The sequence below is a fragment of the Kryptolebias marmoratus genome, linkage group LG3 (genome assembly GCF_001649575.2).
Source record: "Kryptolebias marmoratus isolate JLee-2015 linkage group LG3, ASM164957v2, whole genome shotgun sequence".
Taxonomy (NCBI): domain Eukaryota; kingdom Metazoa; phylum Chordata; class Actinopteri; order Cyprinodontiformes; family Rivulidae; genus Kryptolebias; species Kryptolebias marmoratus.
Window position 1 is genome coordinate 17,428,096 of NC_051432.1, and position 14,420 is coordinate 17,442,515.

The following is a 14,420-nucleotide window of genomic DNA, read 5'->3' on the forward strand; positions in this document are numbered from 1 at the left end:
GTTTCACTGAGTTATAGCCAAACTTACATTAAAAAAGTACTGAAAACATATTACATAAACAAAGTTGTTAAAAATCTTTATTTCAAATAAAAAAAAGTCACAAACCCTCCCAAACTAACACAAGAATTTGACAAATATGGCACAACTTAGTGATCTGCATATTGTTGTGAGCAAATGACAGCTGATTGTTATTTATGTGGCCTACATTTGTTTTATAAAAATACTTCATTTTATAAAACTAAAAGCATACATTTTTCATTGTATTCTTGTCAATATGTACACTGTATACAATCATCAAAACGTTAAGAAAGAATAGATCAAGAGTGCTTATATCACACATACTTTTGTTACTGTGGAATTGGTTTATAATGATCACGTCTGTTTCCAGTCAGATTAAATTAAAACATATGACGTAAACGACAACAAAGCACAGGTTGTGAATGTCTCTACTTCCGAGAGAAAGTCACTCAAAAACTGACAGATTTTCTTACAGGTACAGTACAACTGAAAGTGGACTTCAATATTGTGGTGAACAAATGGCAGCTGATTGATATTTATTTACTTTTTTATGAAAATAGAAAAACAAAACAAAGAATTTTCATTATGTACACTATATATGATCAAAACAACTTCAGGTACCAGATCATTATATCATCATGATTAAAGAACAACTGGTAGTCCTCCCTAAGGCGTTTGTTTCTATGGAGTTGGCTTGTATTGTTCACATCTGTTTCCAGTCAGATGACGGTCGCAGGTCAGAGTGTATTTGACCTCAATGCCGCCTCTCTTAGCTGAGCAGGTGAAACTGTGTGACCCCTGGCTCAGGTACTTCACACATGATCCAAGGAGGTCATCGAACCTCACGTCCTCGTCCCAAACCTCAATCTTCAAACCAAATTGTGTGTCCACCTGCAGAAGAAAATTAGAAGTTACTGTATTATCCATCAGGCTTCGGAGGAATTGGTATGGAGGAAATAATTGTTAATAACGGAACAGATGCATTAAGTCTACAAGTAAAGTTGTTGTTCCATAGTATTTGTACTTTTTGACAGCTTTATATTTGTAAAGCTGAGTGGTGGGGTTAGTTTTTACCTCAATATTCCTTTTTGAACATATTTGTGAAGTGAAAATTTACCCACCTTGCCCAAATTGTAATAAGCATTCCAACGGGGATAGTTTGATCGGATCATGCGGGTCCTGCGATACATGGACCCATACCACATCTTCACATAGCTGTAAGAAGAAAAAACAAGAAGCAGAAGAGATATGTTAATATTGCATTCCATTATGATATTGCATGCTGTTAAAGTAAGATCTGAATCTGTGACTTTCATGTAAACCCACCTGTCAGTGTTCCCAACTAGGTCTCCCTTCAGATCCCAGGCCCGGACAATGGTCACTGCCAATGTCCCCCTGGAGGCATGCATAGGACAGCAGTTGGAGGCCAGGTTAGGAGTATACACCCCACACTGGGGTTCTCTGGGAGAGACTTTCACAGCATTGACTTCCAAATACTTCTCAATGGCCACCTTCATCCCTGCCTTCTGTGTCTCACTTGGCATGAGCTGATAAATTGGCCAAAGGGAGTACGAAACAATGTCCGGGCGGTCCTTCAGCGAGTTCAGCCATGTCATATAACCCAAGGAGTCATTACGAGTAATTGAAAACTCCCCCGACCATCTATTGCCTCCAGATACCTCTGTGTAGTGTTGGTGGAAACCAGAGCTGTAGCCAGTGGAGACAACCCGATTCTCTAGGATGTTGTTACAAGACTTTTGGACACTGGATAATTTCATTTTCCCCAGGCCAACAGCAACACCCATTGATAAACAGGAGTGAACCTGCATGACAAAAGGAGCAATGAGTTGATAAACAGTGGCATGGAAATGTTTGGATATATCATTAACATATAAAACAGTCAAATAACCAACCAACCAGTCAAAACGTCAACCAGCCAACCAACCAGTCAACACACCATCTAACCAGTCACTACACCAACTAACCAGTCAGGCAGTATACCAAATAACGAGTCACTACACCAACCAACCAATCAGGCAGTATACCAACAAACCAGTCACTCCACCAACCAACCAATCAGGCAGTATACCAACAAACCACTCACTACACCAACCAACCAATTAACCAACAAACCAACCAACCAGTCTTAACACCATCTAATCAGTCATTATACCAACTAACCAACCAGTCAATATACCAACCATCTAATAGGTCAACCAACCAGCAAACCAACCAACCAACTATCAAATCAATCAATACACTAACCATCCAAAAACCAACCAGTTAGTCGATACACCTCTGTCAACCAACCAACTAAAGAAATAAACAAATTTCTTTCAGCAAAAATTTTAAATATATGGATCTTCTATTTGTCAGTCAAATTACTTACATATCTCCTGAAAACAATCAACAAAATGGTAAAACTGATAAACTAACATAATGGTTCCCAAATTTTTCACCTTTTGATCCACACAACAGTAGTGACAATTTTTGTATTACTTTTTTTTTTCTATTCCTGACCATTACTGATTTTAACTGAGGTAAGTCCTGTAAGAACATGACATAGCTCCTTGTGTCAGCCACGTATGATTAACTTACCCCGCTCGAAGAGAACCCGTTCAGGGTGGATAGACAGGTTCGGGAAGCTGTCACTCGTCTCAGTCGTCCCCCAAGGTGAACCTGAAACAAAGCTTCTGTGTTGAAGATGTGTTTTGATTTCATGCATAAAACGACTCAACAGGGAGTGTGTGAGCTTGAACCTGTCGGATGTAGTGTGTGCCGTAGGTGTGTATGAGCTCGTTGAACTGAGCAGAGGTGGAGGAGTTGTAGTGACTCGGCAGCCTGGACACATCCTTTGTGAACTCAGAGCTGAGGGGTGGTCTGGTTGAGAGGCGGTAGCTAGACAGAAAAATACAACTTATTTTAATTACCTCAAGTTTCAAAAACGTAATGGAAAAATGTATATTGAATAGTTCTTTCCCACCTACCTGTAGTGGCTGCAGGTGACCCTGTGGGTGCTGAAAGTGTAGCGGTCCTCTCTGCTTCTTTGTGACGCAAAGTTGTAAGCGGTGGAGCGAGTTCCTCCCACCTCCAGGCCGGCAGACACAAACTTTTTAACATCCAGACCAACCTGATCAAATACAGATTAAAAGTAAAGTTCATATACTGTCAGATCTCCGAGACTAGCTGAACACATAACCCAAGGATGCCTGACTGATACGCACTAATATTCACTATTCTAACATGAAAAAACAGAATTCAAGCAGATATAAACAGAAAAAGAGTTTGTTTAGGTCATCCTTTTCATCACCTAAACTCAGTCGTCCTACTAATAATCTGAAATGCTTATTTTATATCAGCAATAATTGTAAGGTGTTCTCTACCTTCCAGTCATTGCTGTCCTGGGCTGTGTAAGTGCTGATCAGTGAGCTGTGAACAGAGGAAAAAAAGGCAGTAATTTTGTGTTTTACATCTACAGCTGAATACAAAAGAATAATAAAATTGTGAAATATTGATGGGGATGGTTCAGCTCTTTTGAAGTGGGCTTCTGTGAAAAAGGTTATGAACAGTTAATATAAACACCAGTTTGGACGAAAAAAAAAGTTTATTTCTGACTGGATTCATGAGCTAATTGCTACTCCAGGACCAAAGTAGATTACTGCTGTCTTACAAACAATTTTAGTTTTAAAAATGTCTCTGTAACTCTTTAAATCTTTACATTGTCGTCTCTCTCGTGTCACAGGGTTATTTAGACAGAATTCAAGGATCATCTGCAAGTGCAAATAGCAGCAACAGCAGCTAGCAGTAGCACTTCTGGTGCAGTCTGGTGAACCTCCTGAAGAGATATAATATTTTTTGTTAGATTAGTAATATAATGTCTAACTGACAGTAGTATAAGGCAGTGGTTCCCAAACTTTTCAGCTTCCGACCCATAAAATAACAGTGACAAAGGTGTGTGAGCCCATTTTTTGGCTGTTTAAACATCCAAAAATGCTAATGACTCCATTAAATAAGGATGTAATGACAACACAAACAGTCTTTACATCCATTATGATATTTTTTAAATCAGTTTATGGACTTGTACTTCAGGTTTTTGTGACAATTATAGTGCAAACACAGCATAAAACCTAAGTTTTTTATTGTAAGTCGATATCTGGAGATTATCTAAGGACCCCTGCTTGGTGTTGAGTGACCCACACTGGTTGCAGACCCCAATTTTGGGAATCATTGGTATAAGGGTTTGTAAAATAGTGCCTGCAAGAACCTTGGAGGTGTTGAAATGAGAGGAATCCACCTTGGATTTGGCCTTGCTCCGACTAGCCTTTGGCTCATCAATTTATTCCTCCAAACTCAGTTCGTTCAGAAAGCTACCTGCCACGGGTCAGATGTGACTTGTTAAAAAGCTTGCCACAGAACCACACATCAAAAGATCTCTCCTTAAATCCCAGTAAACACGGGAAAGGGAAAGCGATTGTTTCAAGCATCAAAATGCTGATTAAAGGATGGGGGCAGCAAAACTGGAATCACATTCTTGAGTTGTGAACAAAACAGACGTGAATTTTACTGAGATTCGGGTTTGTAGCAAACAAAACAACATTTAACTCTCACTTGACAGACACTGAATAATAATATTAAGAATAAAAAAAATGTCCACTCAGATTTTTGGGAAAGATTTTCTGTGAGATAAATTGTCCTGTGATTATGTCTGTGTTTGTACCTGGTAGAAGTGTGATAACTGCTGTAGAGGTCAACGCTGCATCGGCTGAACGCACGCCAGTCCACCACAGAAACTGGCAGCTGAAGAAGAAGCCAAACACCATCGTTATGTTAACATGTCAACAGAAGGTAAGTGCAAGTATTCGTTCCACTGGTTGAATTACTTTCTGCAGCTTGTTGCCTTGGAGGGGGTTGGAGCAGAGCGTGCAGGTGTCGTTCGGAGTAAAGTAGGTTTTCACGTCGGTCACATAAGCCCCTTTCCTTTGCAGTGTGACCACGTCGAAGCCCTCCCCCACCAGGTTGTAGCCTGGGACAAAAGGAGCAGCCTTACACTCGCTGTAGAACCCGGTCCGACAGGAGAGAACAGGAGGCAGAAAGAGGAGGAGGAGGAGGTTCAGGAGGAGACAGGCTGAAGATGAACAGGACACCATGGCTGGAATCAAAGGGGGGGAAATATTTTAGATAAAAACAGAAAGGATATAAATGATCTTTATTTTAACTTCAGATAAAAAAGCTTTATGTCTTTTGCAGCATTTGAAGCCCAGTTTAATGAGCATAATCTGCTTTTTTTCTCTTTTACAGCTTATTTTCCTCATGCTGCCTCCACCGTGGCTCAGGTCCAAAATACCTCTGATGTTACAATCTGACCTCATTGGGGAGTTTCCTGATTTATTTGTGCAGGGTGTTTCTTCTTAGTGGAGATGAGGAGAAGCTGCAAACGTGTGTGTCGTCAAAAAAAAAAAAAAAAAAAAAAAAAAAAAGAAAGAAAGAAGAAAGAAAAACACAAACAAACCCAAAAAAAGGTGAAGAAGCAGCAGAAGCTGTGGGGTTGAAACATGCTCTGGAAACTGTCTAAAAATGGTCTTAAGGGAAGTTTGGTAACGTTTTTCACAGGTAATACTTTTATAGTGGGGTTCTGTAGAAAGGTTATGAATAAAAAACATCTTACCTGTTGTAGATAGCCCTTTGCACAGCGTCAGTCTGGAGAAATGTCTCAGTTCTGACTGGTTTGATGAGCTAATGGCTAGTCTAAGACAAATGTCAGTCTGAGCAGACCGAAGACCAAAACAGCTCGTAAAACAGCTTCAGCCTTTAAAATCTCATAGTGGTTCAACTGAATGCTGTTTTATAAGCTTTTGGTTGTTAGTAAGCACAGATAAAGACAGCAGCAGCAGCTAGCTGTAGCACTGGAGTCACTTTCACCAGTAATAACATCAAATCTTTTTGCTGGAATAACCAGATATGTATTAAATGTCACGTGAAGTGGTCTGAAGAGAGACTGGACTCAGACTAACTCCCAGTTTTATTTATCCAAACTGAGGATGTTGAAAAAACAATCCAAAACAGGTAAGATAATAACTGTTCATCACCCTTCCACAGAACCCCACTTAAAAAGATCTGCTTATTTTAAGTTACTGGATCAATCCTGCTCAAATGTCGCCCTCTAGTGGTGGTTTTAAGTAATAGTTTGTTGAAGTATTTATACCACATTTTATGGCCATACCCTGACAAACACTGTTTCCTAGAGAGAATCCTCAGTGCAGAGGATTAATCTAAAACTTTAAACATGTTAACATCACCTCCCAGCTTAAGACGCAATTTTATTCACTGCATCCAAGAGTTTCCTTTTCCCCCACCAGCTTCAGGCTGAATGCAGGAGTACTTACCAGAAGAACAGAGATTTAATATTGTTTAAACTTACAGACGGCGAGGAAATGTGTGGGTTAATGTAATCATTTATCCTTTAAACAGTCTGAGATTAAAGATAAATGTAGATAACTTACAATAGTGTGAACGCTTTCTGTTGCTTGAACTAAAACCTTTTTGCATGTTTTGGTCCCAGTCTGACCTCAGATGGTCCTGATTTCTTAGTGTTAATCAAAGGTTTTTGGAAACAACAGATTTATTATTCCCAGATGTGAATCTCTCACTGTTTGAGTTAAAGTCAGGGAATCCGTCTGCAACAATCTTCCAGACACACAAAAAATAAACACAATTTGTCTGCAGATTTCTCTCATGTGCACGATGTTCTGTACATGCATCCTTTCTCTTGGAAGATGGAAAATTTAAATATGTTTACCGTCTCTGTTCCTGGAAATATTCATCTTTTTTTTTTACTTCCAGAGACCGAAAGCTAAATTTGACTTTCTTCGCTGCAGCCTGAATCAGTTTATAAACAGACTCCCTCTGATTGATTTTTCTTCTGTTACATATTTAAAGGTTTTTACCTTCCCCAGAAGCTGAAAATCTTGCTGCTGCTGAATCCCTTTCAAGTGAATCGGACCGAGCAGGACATAAATCTACTGAGACTGGACCGAAGGTGGCTTATATAAAGATGCAACAGAAACTGGGAGTGACAACTTCAAAAAGAGAGAAGGCTCGTATAAAATCAACCAACAACAGGTTTAAGGAAACGGCCTTGAAATAAATCACAGGTTACCTCCCCACTGATTATAGAGGAAGGTGTTAACGATGCTCTTTGTTTCCTGGACTCTGTTTACAATCCCAACAGAACAGCATTTATTTGAACATAAAAATATTCAGCATCTGTGACTGAGAATCTGATGCAGGTTTTTTTTAACTTAAAAAAAATAAAATTCATTTAAAACAGGTTCAATTAAACCAGAATAGTGGATGTGTTGCTGGGATTTATTCAAACAAAACCTATATCCACCTCTCAGCTTTCTGTTCTGCATCCCTGTTAATATTAGTTTAGTTTCTTGGTTGTTTTAAATGACGGCTGTTGAGTTCATTTAAGTTACAGTTAAGTTCATTTTTAGCATTCTGGGAGTTAAAAAGTGGCACAATACTACAATTGTTGCTTTAAGCAGCCACAAAGTTAACTTTAAACAAGTCTGCAGATCACAAGTTATTAGGTTGTTATTGAGACTCATTGTGTGTACATAAACACACAATAAAAATGTCCCGATGAGCCTGAAGGCCACAAGCTAATCTGCGAGTTCTCATCATAAACACACCCAAGTTAATGTTTTCTTTTCCTGTTCCGCTGTTATTTAGATATTTAGAACTGTGTGTGCTACGGTCCTTACTGAGCTGAAGCTAAAATCTGGTAAAACATCAGCTAAAAGTGCAGAAATGGCTAAATGCACAGAAAGGACGGCAGCTCCAGCTCCTCAGCTTCATGGCGCTCCTCTTAAAAGCCTGTGAAATGTCGAACGCATGGAAACAAAGTTAACTGGATGAAAGTCCAGAGCTGAGAAATCAACAAAGAGGAAACCGCTCAACACTCAAAGCCTCCAAAACCAAGTCAGTTTGGATCAACATGTTTATTTTGTTTGGATAAATTCAGAAAATCAAAAACTTCAACTTAAAAAAAAAGAAGAAAATAACAAAAAAATTGAAAAATAATACTTTTTAAACTTCATTCTCTAACGACAACAGTGTTAACAGTTCATCTGAACATGGATGCCTTTAAAAGCTGTAAGGATTTGATTTCATTTAGTTTTTTTTCTTCTTAAAACCTGCGAGCTTTCGATGGATCTCCCGACACGTTCAGGGGACAGACGGTGCACGTTTTCAAACTCTAAGAAAAGAAACGACTCCTTGTTTGTAAAAATTTGCAAGGAACAGAAATGTTAGCTCGATGCCAGAAGGATGAACTTCAGACATCTACATCTGCAAGGGGTGTAACCTGGAAACCTTTTAAACATACTAATATAAAAAAGAAACACAAAAGAGGAACTGCTTTGACAGCAGGAATAAAAAAATGCTACAGAAACTAAAAAGAAAAATACAGTAAATGCTCCATTTTGGAGACATGCACATACCAATGACAAGCTTTTATTTTGCTAAACTTTGCTCATGTGTTTCAACACGCAATATTGTTTTTCCTTATTTATTTTACCGGGTTAATAAAAGCTCGAAGCCTTTATTTTCAGTGTAAGTATTCATACTTGTTCTGTAAAGCTTGGAACAAATCATTCCACCTAAAAGAAATCGGCGTAGAGACTGTAGCCTTACTTATTGGATTGTTTGTGTCGTTAAAAACAAATCGCAGGCCCTGGTGGGTGAATGTGTAAATACAGAGTGGTGGACGTACTGTGTGTGTGTGTGTGTGTGTTTATGTGTGTGTGTGTGTGTGTTCTGCTTTCAGCCGGTGCGTAAGATGATGTGGACTCCAGAGTCGGTAAAAACGGGACCACTCATGTCGCCCACTTTCAGGGCGAAGGAGGCATCTTCAAAAGGCTTCTGCATCTGACCTAAAACAGATAAAAAAAAAACACAAAGAAAATTCATTCATTCATACAGAGAAGAATCGTTCACTTTATGATCCTGGGTGTTTGATAAGTATATTTTCGAGGTGCAGCTTAAAAAGCAGCTTTTCCAGGACATTTGATCCAAAGATTAGGCCTCAGTTTTAGGTGAAGTGTGTAAATCTGAACACTTCTCAGACGTTTGCTGTCACGTCGGGGGGAATCAAACTCAGAGATAAGGGACCTGCAGGCTTTTGCTTGAACTTTAGACATAAAAACACAAACAGGAAATAATACGTTTTACTGCTTTTTATCATCGACGCTCCAGCCAGGGTTCTGCAGAAATGAACTCAGTGATTTATTGATGTGTTTTATGTCCCGCCTCCTTCCACTCTGTAGGTACTTTTTCTGAATTTATTTTTAGTTTACGGTGCAGCAGAAAAGTGTTTTACTAAAACGCTTTGCTGTTAATGTTATAAATCCGGTGGGCTGCCAGTCGTATGAAAGAGCTGGACGGAAAAAAAAATTTAAATGCTAAAGATGTCGCCAAGCAGACATTATCTGCCGATGTGGAGTTTCAGTCCCTGAAACAAACAGGCTGAGGATTAAAGCAAGCTGGACAAACAGGAGAGAAGTGGGTTCAGGAGAGGGATTTTTACAACCAAAGCTGACAAACAAAACAGTAGCTAAAGCTGCAACATATTTCTGAAAAATCCTTGGGGAAGATACAGTGTATCACTAAAGTGAGTACACCCCTCACATTCCTGCAGATGTTTAAGTAAATCTTTTCATGGGACAACACTGACAAAATTACACTTTGACACAATGAAAAGAAGTCTGTGTGCAAACTAACTCAATATACAGCCATTAATGGTTAAACCACCGGCAACAAAAGTGAGTACACCCCTCAGTGAAAGCTCCTGAAGTGTCAATATTATATTAGAGTATTATTATATCTTCTATTTGGCAGGGATACCATTTTCTGTCGTGTGGTTTCCTACCTCGGCCAAACGCCCCCAGATCTCCGCCGTTCTTGGCCGAGCTACAGTCGCTGAACTGCGAGGCTAAGGACTCGAACGTCTCCTGTTCAGACTTGATCTGTTCTATGTACTCTGCAGAAAGAAATAAAAAAACAGAAATGAGACATGACATGCTCAGACTGCTGCAGAACGAAGTCCTCCTCTGACTGACTTACTCTGGATGAGATCCAACGCCTCGTCTTTACTCCGTGTAATATTTTGTTCCCTCCAGGACGAGGGGCGACGGGACTGATTATGTTTCACCAGCAGGTGAGAGCAGCGGACCTGGGGGGGGGGGGGTATAATTACTAAAATCAGCAATAACTCATTAGTTATGTGACGATTAAAGACAGACGGTTAGTTGTTCGTTAGAACTTTTACCTGAACAAAAACAAACAATAACCTACAAACCCATCACCCATATAAGCTCTATACACAGAAATGTAACAGTTTATTGTAAACAGAGTTATTTATCTACAGCAGCATGATGTTAGACGTGTTTTAATAATCAGCTTCTTTTGCCAATCAGTATTCGTTTTTATTTATCAACCCTCCCGTCCATCTCTATCAGATTAAACAGGTAAAACCAACTTTACTTTTATCAGCCAACAACGTTCTGCTGAACAATCAGGACAACCTGTTGTATTAGTGTCACTCCACCTTTTCTGGCTCTCCACGGCCGTCTCCCACCGGACGCTCCCACTGGCTGGCGTTGGTGATGTGATTGAAGTAGTACACTTTGCCTGCAAGGACAAAGACAAGAACTTCCAAGTTACAAGATCTTTACAGGAACTTGGAATGAACACAAACCAGCCAGTTGCTGGGCAGCAGGTGTCAGACGGGGACAGTTTGAAACATGACCACAATGCAAGGATTCTCTTTAGGGGTACCAACAAATCTGTTGACACTATTTCAGCGTATTTTTGTAAATGAAACAACAAAACTATTTTCCACCACATTTTTTTGTTTTTGTTTTGTTTACCACACACTAAAAGCAGGCAGATAAACAATAAACACTTTAAGATAAATGAAGCATTGTTTTCAACAAATTTACAAGTCATTTTGCACTTTTCTGATAATAAAGAGACAGGGAAAAGGTCAGAAAAGTTTTGTTTAAACCCATCCAAACTCTGGTAATACTAAAAATAATTATTTCATAGTTTAAGAGTGAATTAAAACCAGATGGTTACAGTTTTTAAACTTTATCTATTTTTAAGTATTTTACTGCACATAAAGCCTGTTGTTACGTATTAATATGCCTCCAACTTTCTGCAATGCTTCTATTTCCTGATAGTTGACAGGCTCGAGTTTTGAGAAGCATCTTTAACTCCATGACCTGCAGAAATCAGGGCTTCGTCCTGCAGGATCTCTGCCGAGTCTCGCGCTGTTTTCACGTGAGGCACCTGGGCGGGGGGGTGACGTCATGCCAGGGCCCTGCAGCGGCAGCCGCGCTGAATGAATCGGCACAACTACTTAGTCAGACACCATCTCCACGAAAACACACATTCGGCACAAACCCGCGCATCGCCAGTTTCTGTAAACAGTTTTCACATTTTAAGGCTCCCCTGACGCGTCCCCCCCCCCCAAAAAAAAGCGACGCACGCGCTGCTAGCTAGTAAGCTAAGTTTACAACAAACTACATTTTTTAAAGTCGTGTGGCACTTTCAGCTTCCCGTGGTCTGCGTTTCAATACCTGAGGTGCGACTCATTCTTTTCTCCCATCCAGGCGGTAAATTCTCTTCGTCTGCCATGTCTTTTACTCTGCAGCAGCGTTTTCAAGTTTTTAATTCAATGTTGCAACGATGCAGCGAGGAAGACGACAGTTGACAACCCGTTTTCGGCACAAGTTGTTTTCGGTGCATGTCCCGCCCCCGAATGAGGGATTTCACGTTTCCTATAGGTTTGTGGGAATGTCAATCATCACGTGGTTGATTTGATTGGTGGAGAGATGAGCATGCAGTGAGTAGCGTTTCGTGCTAAGAGCGTTCCAGAAATTTTCAGCTTGGAAATAACTTTTCAATACTCCACAATTTTCTAGGTAAGAAGTATACATTTAATTTTGATCTTTAGCAAAGTATGATAATGAAATAATGATAGTTTACTTATATGCTTTCTTTCACTTGTCTCCTCAATTACGATTAGGCGATAGTGTTGTTAGCTTTTAAGCTAATGTTAGCTAAACACGATTCTGTTTTCATTGTCGCCGCACTGTGTCGTTATTAGATTAACTTTTTTTAGCTACTCTCTTCAGACATTTACATGCAAAACTGCTTCATGTTCCATGTAATAGTTTAATTTGTGTCCTACTTTGGGTTACGTCTCCCCTCCTTTTCACAGAAACTAAAAATGATCGAGGTGGTTTGCAACGATCGTCTGGGCAAGAAAGTCCGAGTCAAATGCAAGTATCCTTCCCTGTCAGCAGCATCACGGACGGCTTTTGGTGAAGAAATAAGTCGATCTTACTCTGAATATTCAATATCAGAGGCTACAACTAGTCTTAAGCAATTTTCAAAGCGAGTCAACCCCGTTTTATTAGGTTATCCCACTCTCCTGACTGTATTAAGATGTCTTCTATTCCCAAACATTCAATTATTGAGTAAAATTTATTGTAAACATGACTCTTTGGTTGTGACGACACTGTCACAACCAAATAATTGGAGTGAGCTTTTAGTGCTCTACTGTAATAACTTAATGGTAGTGTTTTAAAAATTAATCGAGAATCTGGAGAGTTAAGGCTGACAAACCTTTAAGTGATTCATGTTTGAAGTTTTAAACTTTATTGTCTCATAAAGGCACACAGTGTGTGTGTGTGTTTGAATGCTGAATGAACCACGGCCCTGCTCCTTAACCATCAAATTCAGCTCAGAAGATACGATTGGAGACCTGAAGAAGCTCATTGCTGCTCAGACAGGAACACGACACGACAAGATCGTATTAAAGAAATGGTATGATTTTTGTGTATGCTTTCACACTAAATATTGTTTTCTTTTCTGACTTTTGGTAAAGGAAGATGTTCTTTGTTTCTACAGGTATACTATATTCAAGGACCACGTGACTCTTGGTGACTGTATCCTTTAAAGTTTTCTGTCAGTAACTCAGGATTGACTCTGCCTCCAATTTAAAAAAGAATTTACTACTGACAGGGTTTCTACAACAAGTCTTTTCTTTTCATCTCTTCATGCTTAGTTCATGCAGTCAAAATAAAGCTCATCATCTGGGACTGGGGCCTTTCTGGGTGGAGTTTACATGTTCTCCCTGTGTTCACGTGGGTTTACTCCAGGTACTCCCGTTTCCTCCCACAGATCAAAAACATGCATGTTAGGTTCATTGATTACTTTAAATTCTCCCTAGGTCTGAATGATTGTTTGTCTCTTTGTGTCCCTGTGATGTCCCTGTCCAGGGTGTCTACATGTCCAGCCACATGTAGATGTTAGCATCGGGCCACTGGGAAGCTGAAATGTTCTGCACTTAAGTGGCATACACTGTTTTGACGTTCAAGCAATAATTCAGTGTAACCTTTTAGTCCGATCAGTTTTTTTTTCTTTTTAATACCATGTACGATCACGGTCGATTTGTTCTTAACTGCTGCCTCATCAGATGAAATCCACGACGGGATGAACCTGGAGTTGTACTACCAGTAGATGGGAGGAGAAGAGGACCAAAAGTCAAAGATGCCCAGACAAACCCAGCTCCAAACCCCCACAAACAAAAACAGATCGACTCATTCGGCTGCAGGAGTCCACAAGGATCACAGTTCAGCTGGACGAGAGCGCCATCTATAAATCATAGTAGATCTGAGTACAGCCAGAAGTCGTCATGTGAAAAATGTGTTGTTTCTCTCAAATTATTTTTGTTTTGCTACTTTGTAAATAAATCTGGTATATCCAAAAGACAAAGTGCTGGTCGTTGACTTTTCTCTGAAATTAGTTTGGAATTATTGCATCATGGTTTCTGGTATCAAAAAACACCCAAGTATTATATTCCTTCGGAGGAATGTTTTAGTTATCCATTATATTTAGGAAATAAAGTAAAGTGAAAAAATAAATGGATGACAGTTTTCAACATGCAGCCAGTACTTCTGAGGTTTATATCAAACTCCTTGTGTTTAAACAGTTTCTGTGTTAAGGTACAAATATAAGGTTGTTACTGTATATTAATACCACTGAGCCTAATTTAACAGAAAAAAGGTTTTATTTGCCACATGTCTGACAGCTGATTCCACCTCCCACTTTATTTTTAACCCACTTAAACACCCCCCTGTATTACAGAGTATCGTTATTGGTATTGCTGTGTAATGTACTCCTTAAAAGTTGTTATTCAAGTAACATTTCTAGTACAGGCCTGTTTACAGTAAAGTCTTTTAACTTTGCGATTTTGTAGTGTTTAACGATCAAGCTGGACCTCCTCTTGCATGTTAAATTTAAGGCATCCGGGAATGTTTTATATAATTTTT

General features: G+C 39.5%; 3 protein-coding genes across 3 annotated transcripts; 1 reads left to right on the forward strand and 2 right to left on the reverse strand.

Moving 5' to 3' along the window:
- Positions 1-50: 50 nt before the first annotated feature.
- Positions 51-7,107, reverse strand: LOC108244016 (perforin-1-like). The gene is made up of 10 exons (XM_017429887.3): positions 6,963-7,107; positions 4,899-5,167; positions 4,736-4,815; positions 3,402-3,447; positions 3,006-3,148; positions 2,778-2,916; positions 2,617-2,697; positions 1,345-1,841; positions 1,140-1,233; positions 51-909 (listed from the first exon to the last, which is right to left on the reverse strand). The coding sequence occupies exons 2-10, from the start codon at positions 5,163-5,165 to the stop codon at positions 700-702; spliced, it is 1,557 nt and encodes a 518-aa protein (XP_017285376.1). The 5' UTR covers positions 5,166-5,167; positions 6,963-7,107; the 3' UTR covers positions 51-699.
- An 895-nt stretch (positions 7,108-8,002) lies between these two features.
- On the reverse strand, positions 8,003-11,815 carry pin1 (peptidylprolyl cis/trans isomerase, NIMA-interacting 1). The gene is made up of 5 exons (XM_017433215.3): positions 11,661-11,815; positions 10,628-10,710; positions 10,144-10,252; positions 9,950-10,060; positions 8,003-8,954 (listed from the first exon to the last, which is right to left on the reverse strand). Exons 1-5 carry the CDS (start codon positions 11,716-11,718, stop codon positions 8,845-8,847), a joined length of 471 nt encoding a protein of 156 aa, XP_017288704.1. The 5' UTR covers positions 11,719-11,815; the 3' UTR covers positions 8,003-8,844.
- A 40-nt stretch (positions 11,816-11,855) lies between these two features.
- Positions 11,856-13,863, forward strand: ubl5 (ubiquitin like 5). The gene is made up of 5 exons (XM_017433340.3): positions 11,856-12,005; positions 12,305-12,369; positions 12,829-12,912; positions 12,997-13,034; positions 13,565-13,863. Exons 2-5 carry the CDS (start codon positions 12,314-12,316, stop codon positions 13,606-13,608), a joined length of 222 nt encoding a protein of 73 aa, XP_017288829.1. The 5' UTR covers positions 11,856-12,005; positions 12,305-12,313; the 3' UTR covers positions 13,609-13,863.
- The last annotated feature ends 557 nt before the right edge of the window (positions 13,864-14,420 follow it).

Excerpts from the sequence above, each read along its gene's own strand:
- LOC108244016 (XM_017429887.3), bottom strand. The coding sequence starts at position 5,165 with ATGGTGTCCTGTTCATCTTCAGCCTGTCTCCTCCTGAACCTCCTCCTC. Across the intron at positions 3,448-4,735 it reads AGTTATCACACTTCTACCAG|CTCACTGATCAGCACTTACA; the intron begins GTACAAACACAG and ends CTCTGTTCACAG. Across the intron at positions 2,917-3,005 it reads GTCACCTGCAGCCACTACAG|CTACCGCCTCTCAACCAGAC; the intron begins GTAGGTGGGAAA and ends TTTTCTGTCTAG.
- pin1 (XM_017433215.3), bottom strand. The coding sequence starts at position 11,718 with ATGGCAGACGAAGAGAATTTACCGCCTGGATGGGAGAAAAGAATGAGT. Across the intron at positions 10,253-10,627 it reads GCCGTGGAGAGCCAGAAAAG|GTCCGCTGCTCTCACCTGCT; the intron begins GTGGAGTGACAC and ends CCCCCCCCCCAG. Across the intron at positions 8,955-9,949 it reads TCTGGGGGCGTTTGGCCGAG|GTCAGATGCAGAAGCCTTTT; the intron begins GTAGGAAACCAC and ends TATCTGTTTTAG.
- ubl5 (XM_017433340.3), top strand. The coding sequence starts at position 12,314 with ATGATCGAGGTGGTTTGCAACGATCGTCTGGGCAAGAAAGTCCGAGTC. Across the intron at positions 12,370-12,828 it reads AAAGTCCGAGTCAAATGCAA|CTCAGAAGATACGATTGGAG; the intron begins GTATCCTTCCCT and ends CATCAAATTCAG. Across the intron at positions 12,913-12,996 it reads AAGATCGTATTAAAGAAATG|GTATACTATATTCAAGGACC; the intron begins GTATGATTTTTG and ends TTGTTTCTACAG.